Source organism: Calypte anna, chromosome 4A (genome assembly GCF_003957555.1).
Source record: "Calypte anna isolate BGI_N300 chromosome 4A, bCalAnn1_v1.p, whole genome shotgun sequence".
NCBI lineage: Eukaryota > Metazoa > Chordata > Aves > Apodiformes > Trochilidae > Calypte > Calypte anna.
Genome location: NC_044248.1, coordinates 20,709,855 through 20,730,435, shown reverse-complemented (window position 1 = coordinate 20,730,435; position 20,581 = coordinate 20,709,855). Strand labels below are relative to the sequence as shown.

General features: G+C 36.1%; 1 protein-coding gene across 6 annotated transcripts in view; it reads right to left on the bottom strand.

Moving 5' to 3' along the window:
• Positions 1-2,090: 2,090 nt before the first annotated feature.
• Positions 2,091-20,581, bottom strand: part of PCM1 (pericentriolar material 1) — a 42,362-nt gene continuing 23,871 nt past the window's right edge. Inside the window, exons 22-40 of one of the 6 annotated variants that reach the window (XM_030449595.1) lie at positions 18,710-18,890; positions 17,731-18,089; positions 17,009-17,167; positions 16,160-16,216; positions 14,826-14,998; positions 14,613-14,741; positions 13,914-14,034; positions 13,466-13,603; positions 13,090-13,223; positions 11,919-12,053; positions 11,198-11,395; positions 9,061-9,120; positions 7,252-7,390; positions 6,408-6,553; positions 5,381-5,459; positions 4,170-4,423; positions 3,861-3,953; positions 3,636-3,759; positions 2,091-2,425 (exon numbers count right to left, since the gene is read on the bottom strand). In XM_030449595.1, the coding sequence (XP_030305455.1) occupies positions 2,400-2,425; positions 3,636-3,759; positions 3,861-3,953; positions 4,170-4,423; positions 5,381-5,459; positions 6,408-6,553; positions 7,252-7,390; positions 9,061-9,120; positions 11,198-11,395; positions 11,919-12,053; positions 13,090-13,223; positions 13,466-13,603; positions 13,914-14,034; positions 14,613-14,741; positions 14,826-14,998; positions 16,160-16,216; positions 17,009-17,167; positions 17,731-18,089; positions 18,710-18,890 (2,705 nt within the window). In that variant the 3' untranslated portion in view covers positions 2,091-2,399. The remainder of the gene's footprint in view (positions 2,426-3,635; positions 3,760-3,860; positions 3,954-4,169; positions 4,424-5,380; positions 5,460-6,407; positions 6,554-7,251; positions 7,391-9,060; positions 9,121-11,197; positions 11,396-11,918; positions 12,054-13,089; positions 13,224-13,465; positions 13,604-13,913; positions 14,035-14,612; positions 14,742-14,825; positions 14,999-16,159; positions 16,217-17,008; positions 17,168-17,730; positions 18,090-18,709; positions 18,891-20,581) is intronic. The other 5 variants (XM_030449596.1, XM_030449597.1, XM_030449600.1 and 2 more) reach the window with 5 other exon arrangements.

Below are 20,581 nucleotides of genomic sequence, written 5' to 3'. Positions count from 1 at the left end.
AAATGAGTTCAAGTCCAGTATCACTCAAAACAGAGTGTGTTCTGTTGCTGTGTTAGCTCACTCACTATACAACAAACACAAGGAAGAGCTGTTCCTAAAATTGTATTAGCTTCAGAAGAGAAGCAGCCGTGGCCTCTTTCATATTAAAAATAATTATCTGAACTCCTTGTACTCAAAGCTCTACAGAACTGTTTCTGAAATTATGAGCTACGCAATGCACACTGGAAAGTAGCGTTCACTTTGGTGCAGACTGGTAAGGAAGGAAGCTGCTTGTATCTCAGAATCACACGCTCTCCTGTTATGACTTTAAGCAAGATCTTAACCACCATTGGAAGAACACATTCTACTTGAACTGGGGTAGGACTGGCATCAGAATGTAAGAATTTAACTTCTTCAGCAATTCTGTTCATGCCCCTGTAGTCATCTTTTCATTATCTACTGCTCAAACTGAAACATGGGAGGTTCTCTCTGAACATTAGGAATTTTTTTTTATTTTTTTTTTTCCCCACTGTGAGGGTGACTAAGCATTGGCACAGGTTGCCCAGGGAGGCTACAGAATCTCCCATGCTGGAGACTGTCAAGCGCACCCTGGGCAACCAGCTCTGAGTGGCCCTGCTTGAGCAGGGGTGTTGAACAAAATGACCTCCTTGACCACTGTGATCCTGGGAAGACAGGGAAGACAAAGTATGACCAAAGAACTAAAATCTCAGTACATTTTTCATACACACCAACAGGGCAAGAATTCAGGAATAGTGTGTGCTCATCCTACTTCTTAAGCTTAATGATTTACTATATAAACTATTTTTTCTCAAGTACACACAATCTCATTGCTCTTCATTATGAAAAAGTCCTTGTTTAAGTCTAACAAATGATTTTATGCCAAGTTAGTGATTAAAAAATTTTACTTTTATTTGGTTTGCTTTTTTCACAATGTATTTCCTCTGTCCTCAAAATTGTCAGTTTTTTTCTGCATACAGTATTGCTTCAAGTCTAAAGATTACATGGTAACTAAGCTGTCTTCAAACCATTTGATACACGTCTTTGGAGAAGATGAGAGGCAGGTAACTGTGATCTACCATTTTAAAATTCACTGAGGTGAATAAAAAAACCTGTAGACATTAATAAACTAAAAAAAAAAGACAGAAGAATTACTCATTTTATTTAAACTTCAGGCATATGAGGCTTCACTGTTACCAGACAATCTCCTACAGCATATATCCATATTATTACACTACTCTCAAAAGAATGACAATCCTGAATTAAACGTGACCATTGCTTTTAACTACTTTGAGAAACACCTTGTGTTTATGGTAAACAGGACCTCTACCATGCAGCAGATATGCTGCATAATTATTTCTAGCTCAATTTTATGACTTGCTTTTACCAGCAACTCTGATCCAAAAACTTGAAAATTTCTGCTCTGATGCAAGGTTCACTATCTTTTCTACAATCCTAATTCTGCCTTTGCCATGACACTTAACTAAGTGCTGACTTTAGTTTGGTTTTTGTTTTTTTTTAAACATTAACTGTAATTTCCTAAATTTCTATGTGAAAACCCTTTACTAAGTCAAATACTTTAGGAATAAACTCTACAGGCTTTTGGTTGCAGGAATTGTGTGTTAGGTGTGAAAGTGATAGATACTAAAAAAGATACTAAAATTTTCAAACACGTTTATCGCTTTGCATACTCAAAATACAAAGCAGAAAATGCAAACAAATACAGATAGCTTCTGCAGTTGGCTGCAAACCAAGGTATTTTACTTCACCTCAGATAAATGTGATGATAGAAACATTGCACAGCCAGGAATGTTCTTTTTTAACATGGAACTTCTTTTTAACCAGGAACTTCTTTTTTAACATGGATCAGCTATACTTAGGCTATAAAGGCAATGTGTAGGTATATCCTGTTTCTACACCTCATATTTGTAGAAGTTGAAGAAACTTGGTGAGACAAGGATCTTGTCCCAGGAAAATTAGCAGTGTTTCTCTAAAGAGGAGTAAGAAAAGCCTACAAGCATGTCAACGCTTAAAGTTCCAACAGCAAACTGCATACCATTTTGTAAGCCAGAGGAAAATTTTTTAAAGACAAATTTACAGACAAGTCCAAACTTTATTTAAAACTACCATTGTGAACAATTTTCAAATTACTAAACAAGTCACAATAAAAAATAAAAAATATTAAGACAGAAAAAGAACAGTGCAGCAAAACTGGATAGATGAGGATTCAGCTCCAGCTGTTCAAACTGCCACAGGCAGAAGTTAGCATACCTATCCTAAGAGGCGCTGTGTCAAAAATATTACATTTTTATACACTTCCAGAATTCTGGGAAATTAGTGCTGATCTTCCATATGCATTTGTATACATGGAGCTTGTAAATGCTGGTATCTTCAGGCTATTCTCATGCACTTTGAGATCCAAAAGCTTCTGTAAAACAAAAGTATACTTGATTATTGTTTAACAGCCACAAGGCATCAAACGCAGCTCTTGAGCACATTTCAACTCCTAAGTATCTACACTAAAGAACCTTAACTAAATGTTTCATCCTCACCTTTTTTCCAAAAGCATTTTGAGCCATGGCTGACTTGAAGAGCTGCAGCCATTTCCCACAGACAGATGAAGAATGGCACAGTTGCTACCTACCAATTTGGTGGGGAGTGTGGGATGGCATTCTTAGCCAGACTGTTTCCACACCAGGCATATTTATGTGCATCAGTGTTCACCAAACTGGTATGACAGACATGACAAGCAGAATGGTGAGAGGCACTGAATGACATGGAAGGAAAGCTCCATCTTCCTTCACACTCATTCCAGAAAATGCTGGAGTGACAGCATATTTAAAAAAACATTTTCATCAGCTTGTACTGTTTGAGGAATTGAAATTAGCTATGCTAGAAGAAAACTACCACCATTAGAATATCCAGTTCATGCATTTACATATGCCATTATTATTCATTCATCTCACTGAAGAACTACAAGCCTAACAACAGACCAGACGCCTCTAATACTGTAACTTGAGTCACAGTATCAACACTACACTAAAAAAAAGGAAAGTTTATTTGACCCACATTGCCCATTATTTTTTAGCTGCTTAAACACTATCTCAGGAAAGTGACAAATCTTTATTGATGTCAGTCACAATGAAAATTTTTGTACACTGTGGTATGTTTCATATAAAAAATAATTTTCTTTTTCCTAAAGAGCTATTTTACCATTCTGAAAAGTCTCCTGAACTTTTCTATTACAAAAATACTGAGCAGTCTGTCAGCCAATTACACTGAGCATTATTAGACAATTGTAATTAAGATTCAGCTTATCATTAAGCCCAAACTTAGCAACACGAAACAAAAATACTATTCAATTTTAGTAAGTTTCAAAGCCATAAAGCTGTAACATGCATTTTTAATATGTTGTTTTTTATAACTTTATTAGCCACAGAAGTCTAGGGAAGGTACATTGAAGACAAAATTTCTTCGTAGCAATCTATCACTTTCAAATGCATGATAACAAAAAAGGATATTCCTTCAGCATCATGGTAATTGCTAACTTCAATCAGAGATAACCAACTTATTTAAATTCTAGGCCACTGAAGAGTGTTTTCTGAATAGGTGCAGAGAATTTAGAAAATAATTTTTACCTGGTTCTTTGAGAGTCTGGGCATCTCCTACTAATTCTTGATCTTGAGCTCCACCACCATCCAGTAACTCGTCAGATAAACTGTTGGCTTGGGCCTCTGTTGCCATTTTCTTCATTAAATCTGCCTTTGTAACAGATAAAGCAGAACTCTTATTGCTGTCTAGACAATTAAGAAATGTAGGGCATGCACTTCTAAACAACAATCCCACAAACAACAGCAAAATACCTCTGAATACACGGCAAGCTTAAGGGGCAAGTCTTCAACTTTCACAAAGTCATCTTCATCAGATTTTTGGCTCACATTTCCAGACCCAGCTTCCTGTTAATAGAAACAGTGATGGTAAAGAGAATAGTGCAACTCTGATTTATTTTCACACCAAAACTAGAATTCTGACTAATGTCTGACATCAAAAAAAACAATGCTTGTACAACATTTGCAGATGAAACCTGAACAAGACTGGAAACCAGAAATTACACAGAAACAGTAAAAAGCTTCTATATTCTCTTGGATGTATCTTAACTGAAATATACGCACATATTCATTCAGTAACACAGGAGACTCAGTATCAGGGCTGCCAGCCATTGAGCTTTCAGAACTTGCAGCAGGTGATTTGTGTCCTACACATGTTGTATCCAGTGTCTGAGTTTCATTTACTGGTAAAGATGAGTTTGATTCTTCAGTTTTCATACTGGCTGCTATGAAGGATTCTGGGGTATTGACTGCTAAAGGTGGTGTATTCTCCAAAACATTGAGGTAATGAGGCAAAATTGTAGCCACATTTTGTTCACCTAAAACAAAAAATTCACATTTTAACTACGTAAAGAGAGAAAGTTTCCAAGTGTACAGGTTTCCAGGTTGTTGTTATTTTTTACACATTATTATCCAAACTACCAATGAGCAATGAAAATTAATTAGCCTGATTGAAATAAAACATCATTTACTTGTAATTTTGTACACTGAAGCATCAACAAGTATAAGACAGTATCTGACTTAAAAATTTGTGACTTGATAAGAGATCTAAAAAAACCAAGAACAAATAACAATCCCACCAAAAAAACAACTTCCTGAGCTATATGACCTACCTGTATCTCTAAGGAGATATAATACAGAATAGTATATTCCTTTAACACTTTGCCACGTCCTTGTGGCAGCACAGCTTTTACTCAAATACTGCTTTTAGGCTATGAAAGGTCACCAAGAACAAAACCAGTATTTGCAACACAAAACCACAAGAATAGGATGAGGAAACAGCTGTTAGATGATAAGTAACATTCACAGTACCCAGTAGTATTTCTGTCTTTTAATAGAAAATGATTTCTTGGTTTTCAGTAAGTTACAACACACCATTACTCACAGAAATAAATCTTTATATTTTAAAGTGATTTCTATTGCTAGTAAGTGGTAGTAGTGGAAAAACTAAGTACTAGACAAATCTAAATATCATAATACTGTTAACAGACATCTGCTATGGCTATGTGCCAAAGGCTGCAACAATCAACTGAAATTCACACTATGGTCAAGCATCAAAACCACATCTACCCAAGATTACTCCAGGTTTCCTCTTTAAAAGGTTTGCTGTATCTCTATTGACACAAATACATTTAGTCAATTAATACAGTTTCATGAAAAAAAAACCATCCCAGTGAACTCTTGCAAAATTGATTTTCTCTTAATTACATGTATCACAAATTAGGCAAATTCGTATACAAGTGTTAAATCTCTCTGTTGCTCCATACAGGGCTTACCTTTAACATTAACAGTTTCTTGTCCTGATGACAAAATCTCACTGCTTTTTGTCTTATTCAGTTCTTGGTTTGAAGTCTGCTGGGGAAGGTGAAAAAAAGAAAAAATTCTGCTAAATCAGCTTCATAGCTTATTGGCTAACATACTCATCATTGCTAACTAGAAACACACTGTATTCTTGCTCCACATTTTTGACTTTTAGTAAGTTTCATATATTAAGTTCTAATCTGTTCATCAGCTGGTCAGCCACACTTTAAGAAACCATTAATACTCATATGTATGTTTTATCTAAGCATTTTTCTTTTCACTACAGTAGTTCCTAGGTCAACTCTTCAGCTCCACTGAAAAGATCTGTTATCTTAGTCTTTAGAGTAAAAAGTTCCAGTTTTAGCCTTCCCTACATGTAAGCTGTTGAGTAAACCAAAGTTTCAAGACTCATAAGTCAATCTTATTTACCAAAATGCAAAGAATTTGTAAGTCTCTAGAATCAGGCCACATATATCCAAATATTTTTAAAGAAAGTAACAGTGAAATGTACAATAGAAGTCAGTAACGTTATCTAACACCATTTTTCTAAAAAAAAAAAGAGAAAAAAAAAAAGAAAAAAAGTATAACATGGTGAAGAACAGCTTCTGCAAAGGGAAGCCCAATTACAACTTGGTTGTAATCAGCACACACAAAGGAAGAACAAGTTAATGGTTTCACACGTGATGCTTTTTTGAAAGTTTATCCTTTCTACTGCAGCTTAAGATTTTCCCGCCCAATAGAATATTTAAACATTTGTTTTGTGTGTGTCCATCAGTCCATTTTGGCATCAGGCATACAATAATGAATTCAGGTGGAGAATGAACAGTAGATATTTTGTATGTGACAGCTATTGCTTTGATGTAATTTATTGTATCATTCTTCTACTTTCATTAGTATGAAAAAATAGTGTAACAAGAAAAACTGAAACGTTACACACAGGTATTTGTCTGAAAGGCTACACACTGCCTGAGGTTCCTTCTGGATTTACAACTTGAGTGATACCTGTTCACTTTCAGTTGTTTCACTGCTGGCCTGTAATGATGTCTGCACATCAACAGGTCCTTCCTCAAATTCTATTTCTTCATCTTCGTTCTCATCTTCTCCACTTCCATAATTGGTCAGAGCTTGGGTTTCTGCTTTTGACAGACCTGAAAACAAATCAAATGTAAAACCACCTTCATACTGGATTCATACACTGGCAGAGCCTGACAGAGTAAAAGTCAAGTTGCAAAATCCAAATACCTTTTGGGAACTTAACTGCAATGATCAGTTGTAACTCACACTTCAAAACATTTTTTGAAATTCAGATACAGTGATGACTCACTTAGAAAGACCCATAAGCTCCACCTAGGCTATATTACCAACAAAACCCACTGTGTTGGTGTGAAATATTTAGGTTACACAAGTTGGTGCGAAGCAAGTAAACCATGAGTACTTGGTGTAAGAGAACAAATAGGACCAAAAAAATATTAAAAATATAAAAAATTAGAGAAGCATATTCAAAAACCATCTAAATGCAAAACTGCAAAAATTTCACAGCCTTCAGGTTAAAGGCTGAAAAACTTTAAGTTTACCTGAGACAGGATAACTTAATCTGATTCCAACATGTTTAGAGGGATCTACTGATTACAAAGAACAAAAGCTTCTATAGTTGGAATGGTTAATCTTTGACACTACACACCAGTAAATAAAGGACTGGAAAACTGTCACTAGAAAAGACATGACTAGAAAATCTGTGAGGGAAGGTGTTGACACAGCAGAACCCCACACACATACTGTTGTAAAATTAGTAGGTAAAAACTACAGTGAAAGCCCTGAATAAATTAGATACAAAAAAATCACTTACTTATTGCCACTGGACCACTTTCACTTTCCTCATCTTCCTCTTGGTCAGATACATCAGACCTAACACTTTCAGGAACTTCATTACCATCGTACATTTCTGAGTCCTGCACTGGTTTAACAGTTTCAGTCTCATCCTTGTCCTAGGTAAACAATGAATACTGTAAAATTTCTTGTTTAAGTAAACATTAGATTACAGTTTCTGCAGTCACATTTTTTCCTCAAAATTAAAAACCTACAGACTAAAAACTGATGTTAAAGAAGTCCTTATGGTCTTGACACAAATACTGAAACAGAGCATCAGAATAAGATCATGTACTGTTCAGACTCTGCTATCAAAGACACTGTTAACCCTGCATTTCATCACATGAAAAGGTTCAATATGCTCAGCATGTTAGCTTAAAAAAATATTTCTTTAAATTAGATTTGTCATTACTACAAGGAAGACAGACACACTTGCATTATTGCCTTCTTGTGAGTTCCCTGTCTCTCCTAAATGACTTCTAGTAGAAATCAGGAATATTCCTAACTGCTGCTTCTCATTTCTTTGGCAACAGCTACCAACAGCTTTTCACCCACATGATTTGCTAAATATGTTGAGTGAGTGAATTCTGCTCATCTATACGAACCCCAGGAAAAGCACCAAGTTTGGCTCCAAATTTTGAAAGGATTCTTCTACCCTACAGCAGCCATAAAATCCCCACTGTCACTTCCAAAGTAGTATAACAAGCTCCAAGCCCTAGAAGAAAGCACTGACTGGCTGCCCGTGCATGCCTACACATATGCCTGTGCCCATTTAGGAAAGCATTCAACAGTCTACTCAGTACATTTCCCATGTCTTTCCTTTGGCTGAAAAGAAGTGCTCAATTTCCCAGCAGAAAATACCAGACTTCATATACAACCTCTTTCCTCAAACACAATGATTTTACTGGGTTTTAAAACAAACACAAAGAAGAAGAGGAGAAATTTTGGGCCCTAGCATTTACTACTTAGAGCACACAAACTTTAGCTCTGAGAACGTCAAGTACCATTTGTTCCAACTCGGAACATGTGCCTTCTTCATAATATTAAAAGTAAACCAACTTGTTCTGTATCATTAAAAATGTTAATTGCTAAACATAATTAAACACAGTCTCTATTTTGTTATTTAATTTTTCAAATTATGACTACATTTCTCAATGCTCCGAGCTGAGTACAGCCAAGAGTCTCTAATCCAAATCTCGCAGCAAACAATCTTTGCAACAGGTCTTTTCTGTTTTCTTTAAAATGCAGAAAATGAATGCTAGAAGGAAAAACAAGATCTTTTGCTCTTTTTAGGCTTTAAATTGTCAGTTCTAGAGCAAAATTCATTCTAATAAAGGTCACCAACAGTATGTAGGAAAAGCATCTTTAATACTGTCTTTGTTGATGTGAGTATAATTCTTAAAAGATAACAAGAAAATGTTTTGTAAGAAACAGTCAAGTGTCAAGCAGTCTTTACACTGGTGATAGTTCTGCATTAGAAACAGGAATAAAACCAAGAGCAACCAAGGAACTGATATCCAAGTCATGTTTACTGAATGCACATAATAACAAAGATGTACTGATGGAGTTTTGTTTTGAAGGGAGAATTTATAATTTGCTTTGTTACTTTGATAAAGTAAATCACTGAAAACAACAGAAAGGAGATAAAACCCATGATGTTGAATAAATTCGTAGAACACTAGGAAATGGGCTGCTTAGAGATACTGGATTTATATGACAGAAAATAGTAAGACTAAGTGATCTGTGAAATTATCTGAGGAATAAAGACAGTTGAGAAGCATAAACATACTTTGTCCTCATCGACATCTTCAGCAGATGAACAAACATCCACCTGGAGACCTTTTTTTGCCTAGAAGAAACACAAACTGTCTTCAATTCTAAACTGAAATAACTTTGAAATACTGAACCAAACTAAGGCTTCATGAAAGCCTGGATGAAATGCCAGTCTTACCAAGAGCTGCTATGTCAAAATGGCAGTAAGCCATAGGGATTTCTATACTACAAGAGATGTTTACACAGATGTCTTCAAAATTTTAGAGTTGCAAAATATTACAAAAAGTGTTTGTGTTTACATGGGCTAATTCTCCAGTGTATAATTTTATCAACATATAGAATTAGATATACCAGCTCCAGTCAAGACAAACAGTTGTGTTTTCCAGTGCGGAATCTAAAACCAGTCAAGCTTACTGGACTCAAAACAGCCACAAAATCAAGCGAGACCAGATGCACCTGCAACAGGATCCCTGACCTGAAAGCTGTGGGAAGATCACATTGAGACAATTGTGCAGATCTATACAAAACAACAAGGACCTAGCAGTTCTGGCTCTGCTGAATCTCAACTGCTGCCATATCAGCAAGGCAAACATTCATCTTACCCCTAATTCTGTATCTTCCAGAAGAGAAGAAATGCCCCATGCAGTCTCTTATCAGTGCATAAGCCAACCATTTATGGAACAATGACCCAACCAATGAGCAATGTCAGATAAAATAAGTCATGTTCTTCCTGATTCTGAGAGTCTCTTTGGCCTCTTTACAAGACGCTCTGCAGTCCCTCTCACACCAGCCACATTACTGATATATTAAAGTAGAACTATCTGGAAATGTAGCTGATGATATATTTAAAACTGCTTATAGGACTTGATAGTTTGACACATTCACAGAATATCTTCTTCCACTGGTATCTTGAAATATTTGTGTCTCTTAAAAGAAAGCTGAAAGGACACTACAGTCATAACTATACTCTGTACAAGAAGAAACACTGAGGTATACACTTCATCCATTTAAGTATAAAATGTGATCTATTTTATTATTCGTCTTGTAAAAAGTTCCCACAACTGTCCACATAACTTCAAAAAGCTACCTTCCTAAAAACTGCAGCACTAAAATTAAAAATGGTGATGCAACATCTTTAATGATGTAAATGATGTGAAAACCAACCAAAACTTGCCTTGTTAGAGCAGAACATATATTATAGTCTCAAACATATCTGAAAAGCTTATATATAATTTTACACTCAAGTCTACAAAGTGATACTTTCCATATCTGCCAACTATTGGATGACTTAATAGAACTTATTCAAGTTAGGTAAAGATGGTATCTAAGGTACTGCAAAGAAAGCTGTAGGCACAACTGTAGAGGTGATGGTACGGAATCCCTGTACATCAAAATATCTAACTCAGGCAGAGTTAAATTTCTTCAGAGTATTTGGTATGGGGCTGTGCTTTGGACCTGGATGGAAACAGTATTGACAAAGGGTATTTTAGGTAGTGCTGAGCAGTGCTTACACAGTGCCAAAGTCTTTTCTGCTCCTCATACTCTCCCACCAGCAAGTAAGGCTGCGGGTACAAAAGAAGTTGGAAGAGGACTGACAGGGGACCCCAACAGACCACAGGGCTATCCCCCCCCCTGTAAGACATCATGGCTCAGCCATAAAAGCTGAGGGAGGAAGACAGTAGGGGAGAACATTCATATGGTATTGGTCTTTCCAAGTACCTATTAAATATAATGGAGCCCTGATTTCCCAAGGATGGCTAAACACCTCCCCAAGAGGAGGTAGTAATTAAATTCCTTATTTCATTTTGCTTTACCTGTTAAACTGTCTTCATCCCAACCCACAAGTTTTCTCACTTTTATCCTACTACTAGCCATTAAAACACATTTCCTCTGTATTATCAACAGAGTAGACACAATTAGGTATCTCTAACACTCATCTACAACACCAGACATGTCCCTTACTAAGCAGGACTAGTTCATGCTTCTACACAAGAAATACTGTGACTAAACATCCCTAATTAGAAAAAAACACCACAACATATATAGAACATATGAACTATGGTAACTGAAGTCATTTAGGAAATGCAGATAACTAAGGTCATCTGACCTACCTGACCTACTAAGGTCAAAATTTTAAAAAATATAAAACAAACCTCTTTAGCATAAGACTGTATTTCTTCAGTAGTTTCTGTTTTTCTTTTACATCTCTGCTTAACAGAAAGGCTGTTGCTGTCCAAGTCTTGCATGAGTTTAAAGAAAGCTAATTCATTAAATAACACTTCAGAGATCTCCACAACAAGATCCTCACCACAATCTTTTAATTTTCTACCAGCAAATTTTGCCAGTGAATCCTGTGAAGAGAAATAATTTTTCCGTTTTTAAAGCAGGCTTTCAAATTTCGAAAACTAAATATTTACCAAATTCTTATTAAAAATTAGATACATAACAGCTTGTACTTATTTAAAAAGTAGGGTTTAGCATCTTTAACAGATTTTAAAAAGATTCTCTAGTCATATAACACAATTTATCAAGTTACTTATTTAAATTCTATGCTTGAAGGAAAAACAAAAGAGAAGAGCAGCCTATTGATTTTCTGGAATTTACACAAAATGTCAATGAAAAGTATCACCAGGGCTCTAATGAAGACAGCAAAAAGCAGGAGACACACCTCTTACTATTTGCCACTGATGAAAAAGAAGCTCTGTGCATCATAAGGATTTAATTTTGGGAAACAAGATAATATCTCACTGCTGTTTTAAAGCTGAAGTAGCAAAACAGCTATGCTACTGCATTAGTAAAATATAACTTCGGGGAAGTTATATTTTATATATCCAAGCTGCAACAGTTGGAGAACAATACTGATAATCTACTAACCTGAAGTATACTGCCAAGCTGCTTATGAAAGAACTTCACAAATTCTTTACTTTCATCATTTTGTTGTGTAAGAGTTAAGACCATGCGTCTCACTGATATCAGTAGCTGAGAAGAGCATACTTCATCCATGTGTTCCTAATAAAGTATCACAAAATTAGCTTAGTTACCAATTAAAACCAAAAATCAACTCAAACACTAAAATTAATTTATAGGTATCACCTGACCTCTGAAAGAGCAACACTCCACGAACAGGTCCCAACCAACCTCACAAAACCAACTGCTGAGTTGTATAGCTGGTACCATATTACATGCATGACTGATGGGTGACAGCACCCTTTACCTCAATTTTCCAGTACCTGTCATCTTTTAATGTTTGGACAAACTAAGAATCTTCATAGGCAGTAGAGGTGTACTCAAGTGTATTAAAGTGTATGCAAAGGTATCTGCCATAGGTTAGGTTAAAGTTGCAAACAAAACAGAAGGCACCCAGACTGTGACATGTCAACAATATAGTCCCTAAAACAAGTATCAGCCAAGCACCCTCCTAAACAAACCTAAGCTTACATACTGTAAATACTTTATAAAAGGGAAGAGGGAGATGATTTCAGCACTTTACAAACCAATTTTGTCTGCTCTTTCACCTTGCAAAGAATGAACTGTGACTAATTCTCTTTCTTTAAAGAAGTACATTGTTCTCCATATTCAGAAGTTTACAAGCTCTCAACAACTTGAAAGATACTTGTAAACAGAAGAAAATCCTAAAATTCAGGAACTCATAGAACTATAAAAAAGTATTTCATGTTACATTATATGTAACAGTTTTAATTGTCACGGTTGTCTTTGCTAAAAGGCAACACATTTCAGAAGTACATTCTCAAACATTTCTACTATATCTGGTCAGCTTCAAACAAAAACCCCTCTTTTTCTTGATGCAAAGTCCACAAGCCCTATGCAATGTAGGAACCTTACAATTTCTCCTATTAAAGACAACAAAGAATCTTTCTGCTGTAGTATTTCATCCTTACCTCACCCGTGGCAAAATCTGCAACTTATCACAAATTTACTGACAGCTGTTTCTAAACAAGTTATCCATTTTAAACATTCTTCTATGCAATTACGCAGGTCCTTTTCCTATTTTCCTAATTCACACTTTATTGATAAGAGTATTTACCTTCAGAAAAGGAATGACCTCTTTCATAATTGCTTTAATCTGACGGTCAAGCTGCTGAGTATCTATACGAGGACATGGAACCGCAGAAACTTCACTTGACTGTGGCACAGGAAGACATTCACTGGTACCTGGACCTCAGTGAAAAAAAAAAAAAATGCATATTTAAGCCATTCGACATTACTATTAAAGAAGTAACACTTTCAAAAGCACTTTCCTTGTTAAAGAATAAAAAATATTTAAGTATGTAAAGACCCTCTGAAACTTTTCAAAGTTTTCAATATAAATTAACACGAAATCAAGTCGGCCCATTAAATTAATCTTGATACTTTAGAATTAATTTTCTAAAACTAAGCAAAATACGTATACATGTGCATACCTTCTAATTTAGCAGCAGAAGCACCCTGAAAATTACTAGAGCAGCCCTCAGAGTCAAGAGTACTTTCCGCTTCAATTTTCATACGCTCATATTCCCTCATCCTAGCCAAAGCTTGATCTAAGTGAATCACTGTGTTGCCTATATTTAGAATAAAAACATCTTTTAATCTAAATAGTTTTCAACTGATAGACAAATAAACAATGATAATAATGAATTCAAAGGCTTAAGTTTGAAATCTATATATAACTATTATTTAGTATTCATATTTTATATAAATATTTTATTGCACACTTCAATCATCTTGAAGTGCTTCACAAGTGGCAGATTTCTCCAAGCATGGTTTTACAAAAACATGTAATTACAGTACATTATTTAGCAGTAGACAATGGCAGGCATCTCAGGAGGGAGGGAGTAACATGAACAACATCGTAAATCAAATAATTCTCACCAAGGTCATCAGTGGCAAAGGGTTCAAAATTTGAAGATGTGGACATAGTACTCCCATTGTCTGCATCATTTTGCTCATATTCTTGACATGCTTCTTTAGAAAAGTTCTTGCCAAAAGTTTCCTAGAAAACACCAAAGACTGAACACAAAGCAGGAATGCACAATTCTCTCACAGATGTGTCAACAAGCCAGCAATTGTTTTCAGCCACACTCTGTTGTATTAAGAGCTGTCACCAGGCTGCTTCACTGATGAGCAACCTTCAGGATACAAATCATCAGGTGATTTACCATGTTCATTTCAAATACTTCAACTATAAAATACATGACAAACAGTACAGAGGCACTAGTGCTTAAATACAAAATAAGGCAAAAACTCCTTGGGAACCATGTGATCAGCACTTGAGCTGAACTTATTCAGAAGAGGATTCTGGTGCTTTTTGCTTATTAGTTTCCAGTTTGTGCCAACGTTCCATTCCTCCCTGACACACTGCTACTTTCCAGCATCAAGAATACTACTGTGTTTAATCCCTTTTGCACTGAATTCTCTTGCACTTTGTTTAGAAAAGGCTGTGGAAGTTGATATGAATTTTAGAAAGACCCTATTATTAGCTAGTACATATAAAATATAGCTAGTACACAAGCATGCATGTAAATTGGGAAGACAGGAAAAATAAACTAGCTTCTGAACCAGAAAACTTACATCATCTGTAGAAGCAAGGCTTTCACTGGGAGTCAGCTCAGAATTTGATGCCATCCACATTGCAGAATTTAGTGATTTTGTGCACTTCCCTTTATCATTGTTCTCAGATAAATGTCTGGTCACTATATCCTGGAAAAGATAATAAATCTACACTGTAAAAAAAGATCCAAGATTTGTTTGATTCATACACAAGATCAAAAATTGTGTTCATACCTGCAAAGCATATAAAGCCCTTTGTCTCAGGTAATCTGTATTTAGCAGCTGAAGTTCATGGAAAAGTTCAATAAGAAAGTGGGGACGAGACTCATTTTGAGAAATAAGTGTTGCCACTTCAGAATAAATTGTGTCTCTCAAAGCTTCAAACATAGAAAGATCACTACCAGTTTCTGTGGAAAAAAAGGAACTTATTAAGTCCTTGACATACATCCAGTTGCAAAAAACTTGCCTATTAGGTAAGCAATTTACAGATACATGAATTATCTCTCAAACCCCGTAGATTCCCTTACATAGCTGCTTTCTTAAGTCTTAATAATTTCCTGAAGGGCAACAAAGATTTAAATATTCCTAAATACTTTATGCAATTCTTTATATATGAAATAAAATATTAAGAACTCATACAAAATGTTTTTTTTACAATTCCGAATACCTTTGGAAAGTATTATTCATTAAAGAGAGTATTGCACATTGTTTTCATTATGTATTAAACACTGAAAATGGAGTATTAATATATTTCAAACAAGACTGGCAAAGGTCTCAAGCCTCTTTAGTCCAAGTAGTCCACACTTTTGCAACACAAGCAAAACATTAACAAAGGTCTAGACTGAAAACAGGAAAGCCTTTCCTTCCCACACTTCCTCATACATATATGGATCTAATATAAGTATCACTTCTGAGGCTCAGAGAAAACCTCTTTGCCTTAAGCCCTATTACAAATGTATAGGTAGACAATGTGTTCCCTAATATGTCTCCTGTTCCTTTGAAAATAAAGGATTATCATTGCATCACAACAGTTAATTCTTACATGCATATTTATTCAAGTATTGAATGGAAAAAAAGGTAGATTTTGAAAACTCAGCTTAGTTTAACAGATGCGTATTTGTTAGCATTCAAGTTAATGAAGTCATTAGCAATCCAGCAAATGTTACTGCGTGTTACTGCAAAGAGGTTATCAGTATTTCAAAGCAGAGGCAAGCTTTTGCAGCCTTTTGTAAGCCACCAGAAATTGCTTCCCTTCCCCATTACTAAAATATAATAGCTTCTAGGCATACTACAACTGCCTACTGGACTTAAGCTTTTGTTGGGATATCTACCTGTGTATTTCCTATTCATAATTATGACCAATTCAGAACAAGCATTCTGGAGAATGTAGTTCAAAGTTGTTTGAATGTGTTGCATTTCATGCAATTTACAAGTAACTTCTCTTGCCTTGTTTATAGAGGAAGTACTGCAATGTTATTAAACATCTGCTAAACAGTCTGATTTATAGGACCAAAGTTAAGAGAAAAAAAAATTAATAGGACATTGAAGCTAAGCAGTGAATGCATTACCTGGCACTTCAATGCATGCATTTCTGTTAGACTGCTGCAGAATTCTCCTAGCATGCGCTGTAGGAAAGTGGGGATAGACAGTGATAAACACAAAAATGTGCACCAGAAATAAAGACAGGGTCTATACAAAACAGCAGGAGGAAGACTGCTTAGTCATCCAAACCACATCAAAGCTGCTTATTGTGAGAACTTGAGTAGTAAAAGTTTAATATGTGTACCAATAAGCAGCTCTTAGTGGCAACACAGCTACGTTGACAAAACTGTACACCATGCTACAATGACTAAAATATCTGCATCTTTCAAACAAAACAGAGGCATTGGCAGAACCTAAAAAAGACACAGAAGAGAGTATTTTATGATCTGAATGCAAGAAAAGCAGTGCAGGTGGCAAAAATATAAAGGTTTATGTGATGTTATAAGACTGAATCTGAATGATATTTGATAGAGCTCCTATAAGCATGAATAGAAAGAAAACATATATGCAGTACAGGATGTAGTTTAAATGCTATACAACCTTTCATCTGTTGTGCAATTACTTCCCATAAAAACACCAAAAAGGTGAGGTTTGTTGTCAGTCAGGTTTTTTGTTGTTTTACAGTAACAGTTTTTTATCTAAATTATTTTAAGCATGGGCCCAATCTACAGAAAACACACAAAAGACAAATACCCAACTTTTCATGCACTTTTATGTTTTCAGCATCCTGAGAAATTAAAAGCAAAATCCACATAGTAACAATATAGAACTGTCGTATTATCATCGTCTCATAATATACTTAAAGTAACAAGCTATCAACTAAATCCTTTAGGTAGAGAAGTTCATAAAATAAATTGACATTCAGAAAAGAATACCTGAAGACATCTCTGTAGATCTACTGTATTTAATTATTTTTTCCAATTGCTCTTGATTCCTTTTGCTGAACACCTTTGCATGAACAACTTCTTCAGAGTGTCTGCTTTTATTGCTCTTGCAGGGTTCACATACACTAGAAGCACTTGCACTTTCATAGCCTTACAGAAGATTACAAAGGAAATAAGTAAAAAAAACACAAAAGAGCTTACAAAATGTTTTAGTACTTCTAAAAATTTGTTCATGGGTAATTTCAAACATGCAAAACACCAAAGATGTTTCCTAGCCAAAGATTCTCCTCTGTACACTGAAGTCATACAGTAGCACTAAATCATCAGTGACACTGCAGCAGTACTATGCTTGCCAGTACTGACCCTCTCTTCTCATCCAGTATTTTACTGAAGCACAGCTTTCAACATCAGATTAAACATGAAGACATAATGAAGAGGTAAGATTCTCCTCGTGGCCTATTCCAAACCTCAGTGTAACTGAATCAACTACCCATTCAAATCACAATGTCCTAATCAGCTATGCTTTTTATATATTGAAATACTAAAAATCTTTATGTAGCTATGATATGTAAAATGAATTACTATTTCATTAACTTATTTTCATTATTACAGGAACAATTTATGAATGGTGAATTCTCTAGAATTCTCTAGAATGCAATTATTATAATCCAAGTTGTGTTTGCCATGGCATTTAAGATTACTTTACAACCTACCAGTATTTTTAATTCTGCCTTTTAGCTGAGAAGAACTCTTCCTCTTATTCTTTGATTTGGGTGTTTTATCTTTTGACGCCAAGCTTGCTTGTGCTGAGGCTTTTCTAGATTTAAATGTCTTTGTCACAGTAGTCGGGTCTACTGGATCTGGCATGCTACTAAAACTCTCCAAGGACTCTTCATCAAACTCTCTTCTCCTGCTCATATCAGACTGATTTTTATGACTGGAAGCAAGGTTTTGTACTAAAACTGTATAATCTGCTTTCTGTGGAGATTGATCATCTTTTTTCACTTCCTCGCTACCATTAAGCCAAGTTGATCTTTTTTCCATTTCCTCTTCAGATTGTCTATGATTCCTTCTGTCAGAAAGAAAGACAGACAGATCACAATATATCATAACCTAGTCTCTCAGATACAGTATGCATCACACCAGGCAGATACCTTTATCATAATGCAACTTATCTACCCTACTTACCTAGTCATCAGCTTAACAAAGAAAATATCATGAGAACTCTTCCAAACAGAATATAGCTGAAGAAACTCACATTTATCACAAATTTTGACTGGAATATAACTATTACTCATCTCAAACAGTACTCAAACAGGACAAAACATTTCTTAAAACAACATTCATTGCAATCTACTGTAGCACAACAAATAAGGATTTACTGAAATTATATACTGTAGTTATTCAAGCAGTTGTTTCAAAAAACATAGGAAATCCTCCTTGACTTACAAAATGTATCACAAAACCACTCTAACACTCTAAAAGATCAGTAACTGATCTTTTAATACATTATTATTATACAGAAAAGCAGAACATCCTACTGAAAAAAGATTAAATTAAAACCGAAAAGGGCAAACTCATCTTGTTATTCTACTACAATTACTTCCCTAAAGGAATGGTGAATTTCCACAAGCTGTAGAAAAGGGAGGAAAAATTTTTAAGGGAGGAGAGTTGCACTATGACACTAAATACCTTTGTTTTTCTGCTCCATTAGAACTGCTTTCAAAAGGTTTGGGGAATGCCATGTACTCAGTTTTCCCAGAACCATTATGATCGAGAGGATGTTGCTGTTGCTGCTGCTCACTGCTGTGTGGGGAAAGATTGTGCCCAAAATCTCCAAAACCAGAAGGGAACACTGGGTTATAGTTAATACCTGCAAAGTAAATAAGAGATTTAGGAAACTCTACCTTACTTATTTGTGTGATAAACACCAAATTTGAGATGTTTTGTATGGCACCATAAAATTATGAAGCAAAAACAAAGTGGAGAAGTGTGCAAAAATCCTGTTTTTTCCTGAAAGCACTGCAGTGAACAGAATTTATCTTAAATATGTTTTGAACATTACTGGATACCACACATGCCACTACAATCCCATCACTGGAGAGATGAAGGTACTTCAAGATGCTCCAATGAAGAGCTCATACAAATGAAGGTAAAAATTCTCAGTTCCAAAAAAGACAGAGTTCTGTCTGCATGAAGACTTTATCCATTCTCCAACTACCAAACTGACATGAAAATTCCAATGGTACAAGTGTTTGTAAGGCCAAAGAAGTTATAAATTCAAATCACTTTAACTTTAGATCCTCTATAGTATCCAGGTTGATACAAACACTGACCCACAGGCTCTGAAGGAAGAGTTGGTATGTGAATTATTACAGCAGCTTGACCCATATAAAGCAGTGGGTCCAAATCCTCTTCACTGTGAGAGAGTTGGCTGATGTCAGGCAAGGCCACTCTCCATAATCTTCAAGACATGGTGGAGATCAGGGGAAGTCCCAGATAAGTGGAAGAAAACTGGTGTCACCCCTATCTGCAAGAAGGGTTCAAAGAAGGACCCAGGTAATTATAGACCCATGAGCCTTACTTCAATCCCTGGGAAAGTTATGTAACAAATCCTCCTGGGGACTGCTACAAGTCAAATGAACCATGTGATTGGGAAAAACCAGCAGGGATTCAGGAGGGGCAAACTGTGCTTGAGAAACCTGATCACCTCCTATGACAAAGTAGCCTGCTCTGTTGATACAGGGTGAGCAGTGGCACTGTCTTCCTGGATTTCTTCAGGCTTTCAACATGGTCCTCACAGCCTCCTCTCAGAGAGACTGACATATTACTGTCTAGACAAAAGGTCTGTGCTGTGGGTAGAGAGCTGGCTGTCAAGTTGCACTCAGAGGGTGGTGTTAAATACAGCTCTTTATCAAACTGGCAACTGGTGATGAGCAGGGCCCCCCCAGGGATCTATACTGGGCCCAACATGGTTTAGTATCTTCGTAAGTGATCTGGATACGGGGATTCAAGAAAGACAAGTGTTAAGTCTTGCACTTGGGAAAAGACAATCCAGGAGTGCAGCTTTGACTGGGATTCACCTGGCTCGATAGGTGGAAATGGAAAGCTAAGAGGATGCTGCAGTACATCAACAAGGACATCACCAGCAAATATAAAGATGTCATCGTCCCACTCTACTCACCACCTGCTAGGCCACACCTGGAATACTGTGTTCAGTTCTGGTCCCTGCTTCACAAAATAAGATATGGACAGGTTGGAGAGGGTCCAAAAAAGGGCCACAAAGATGATTAAGGGACTGAGCAGCCTGCAGTCTGAGGAAATGCTGAGACAACCAAGTTTTTACAGCCTGGAGAAAAGAAGGCTCGGGGGGGACACCTTACTACCATGTTCCAGTACTACCATGTTCCAGCCAGAGGGTGGCTACCAAGAAGATGGAGACCCTTTTAGAGGAGTCATATGAGAAATACAAGGGGTATTGGGTACAAGTTACCCCTGGGAAGATCCGAATTGAACACTGAAAGAAAATTTCTCACTCTGAGAACAGACATTGGAATAGTGTCC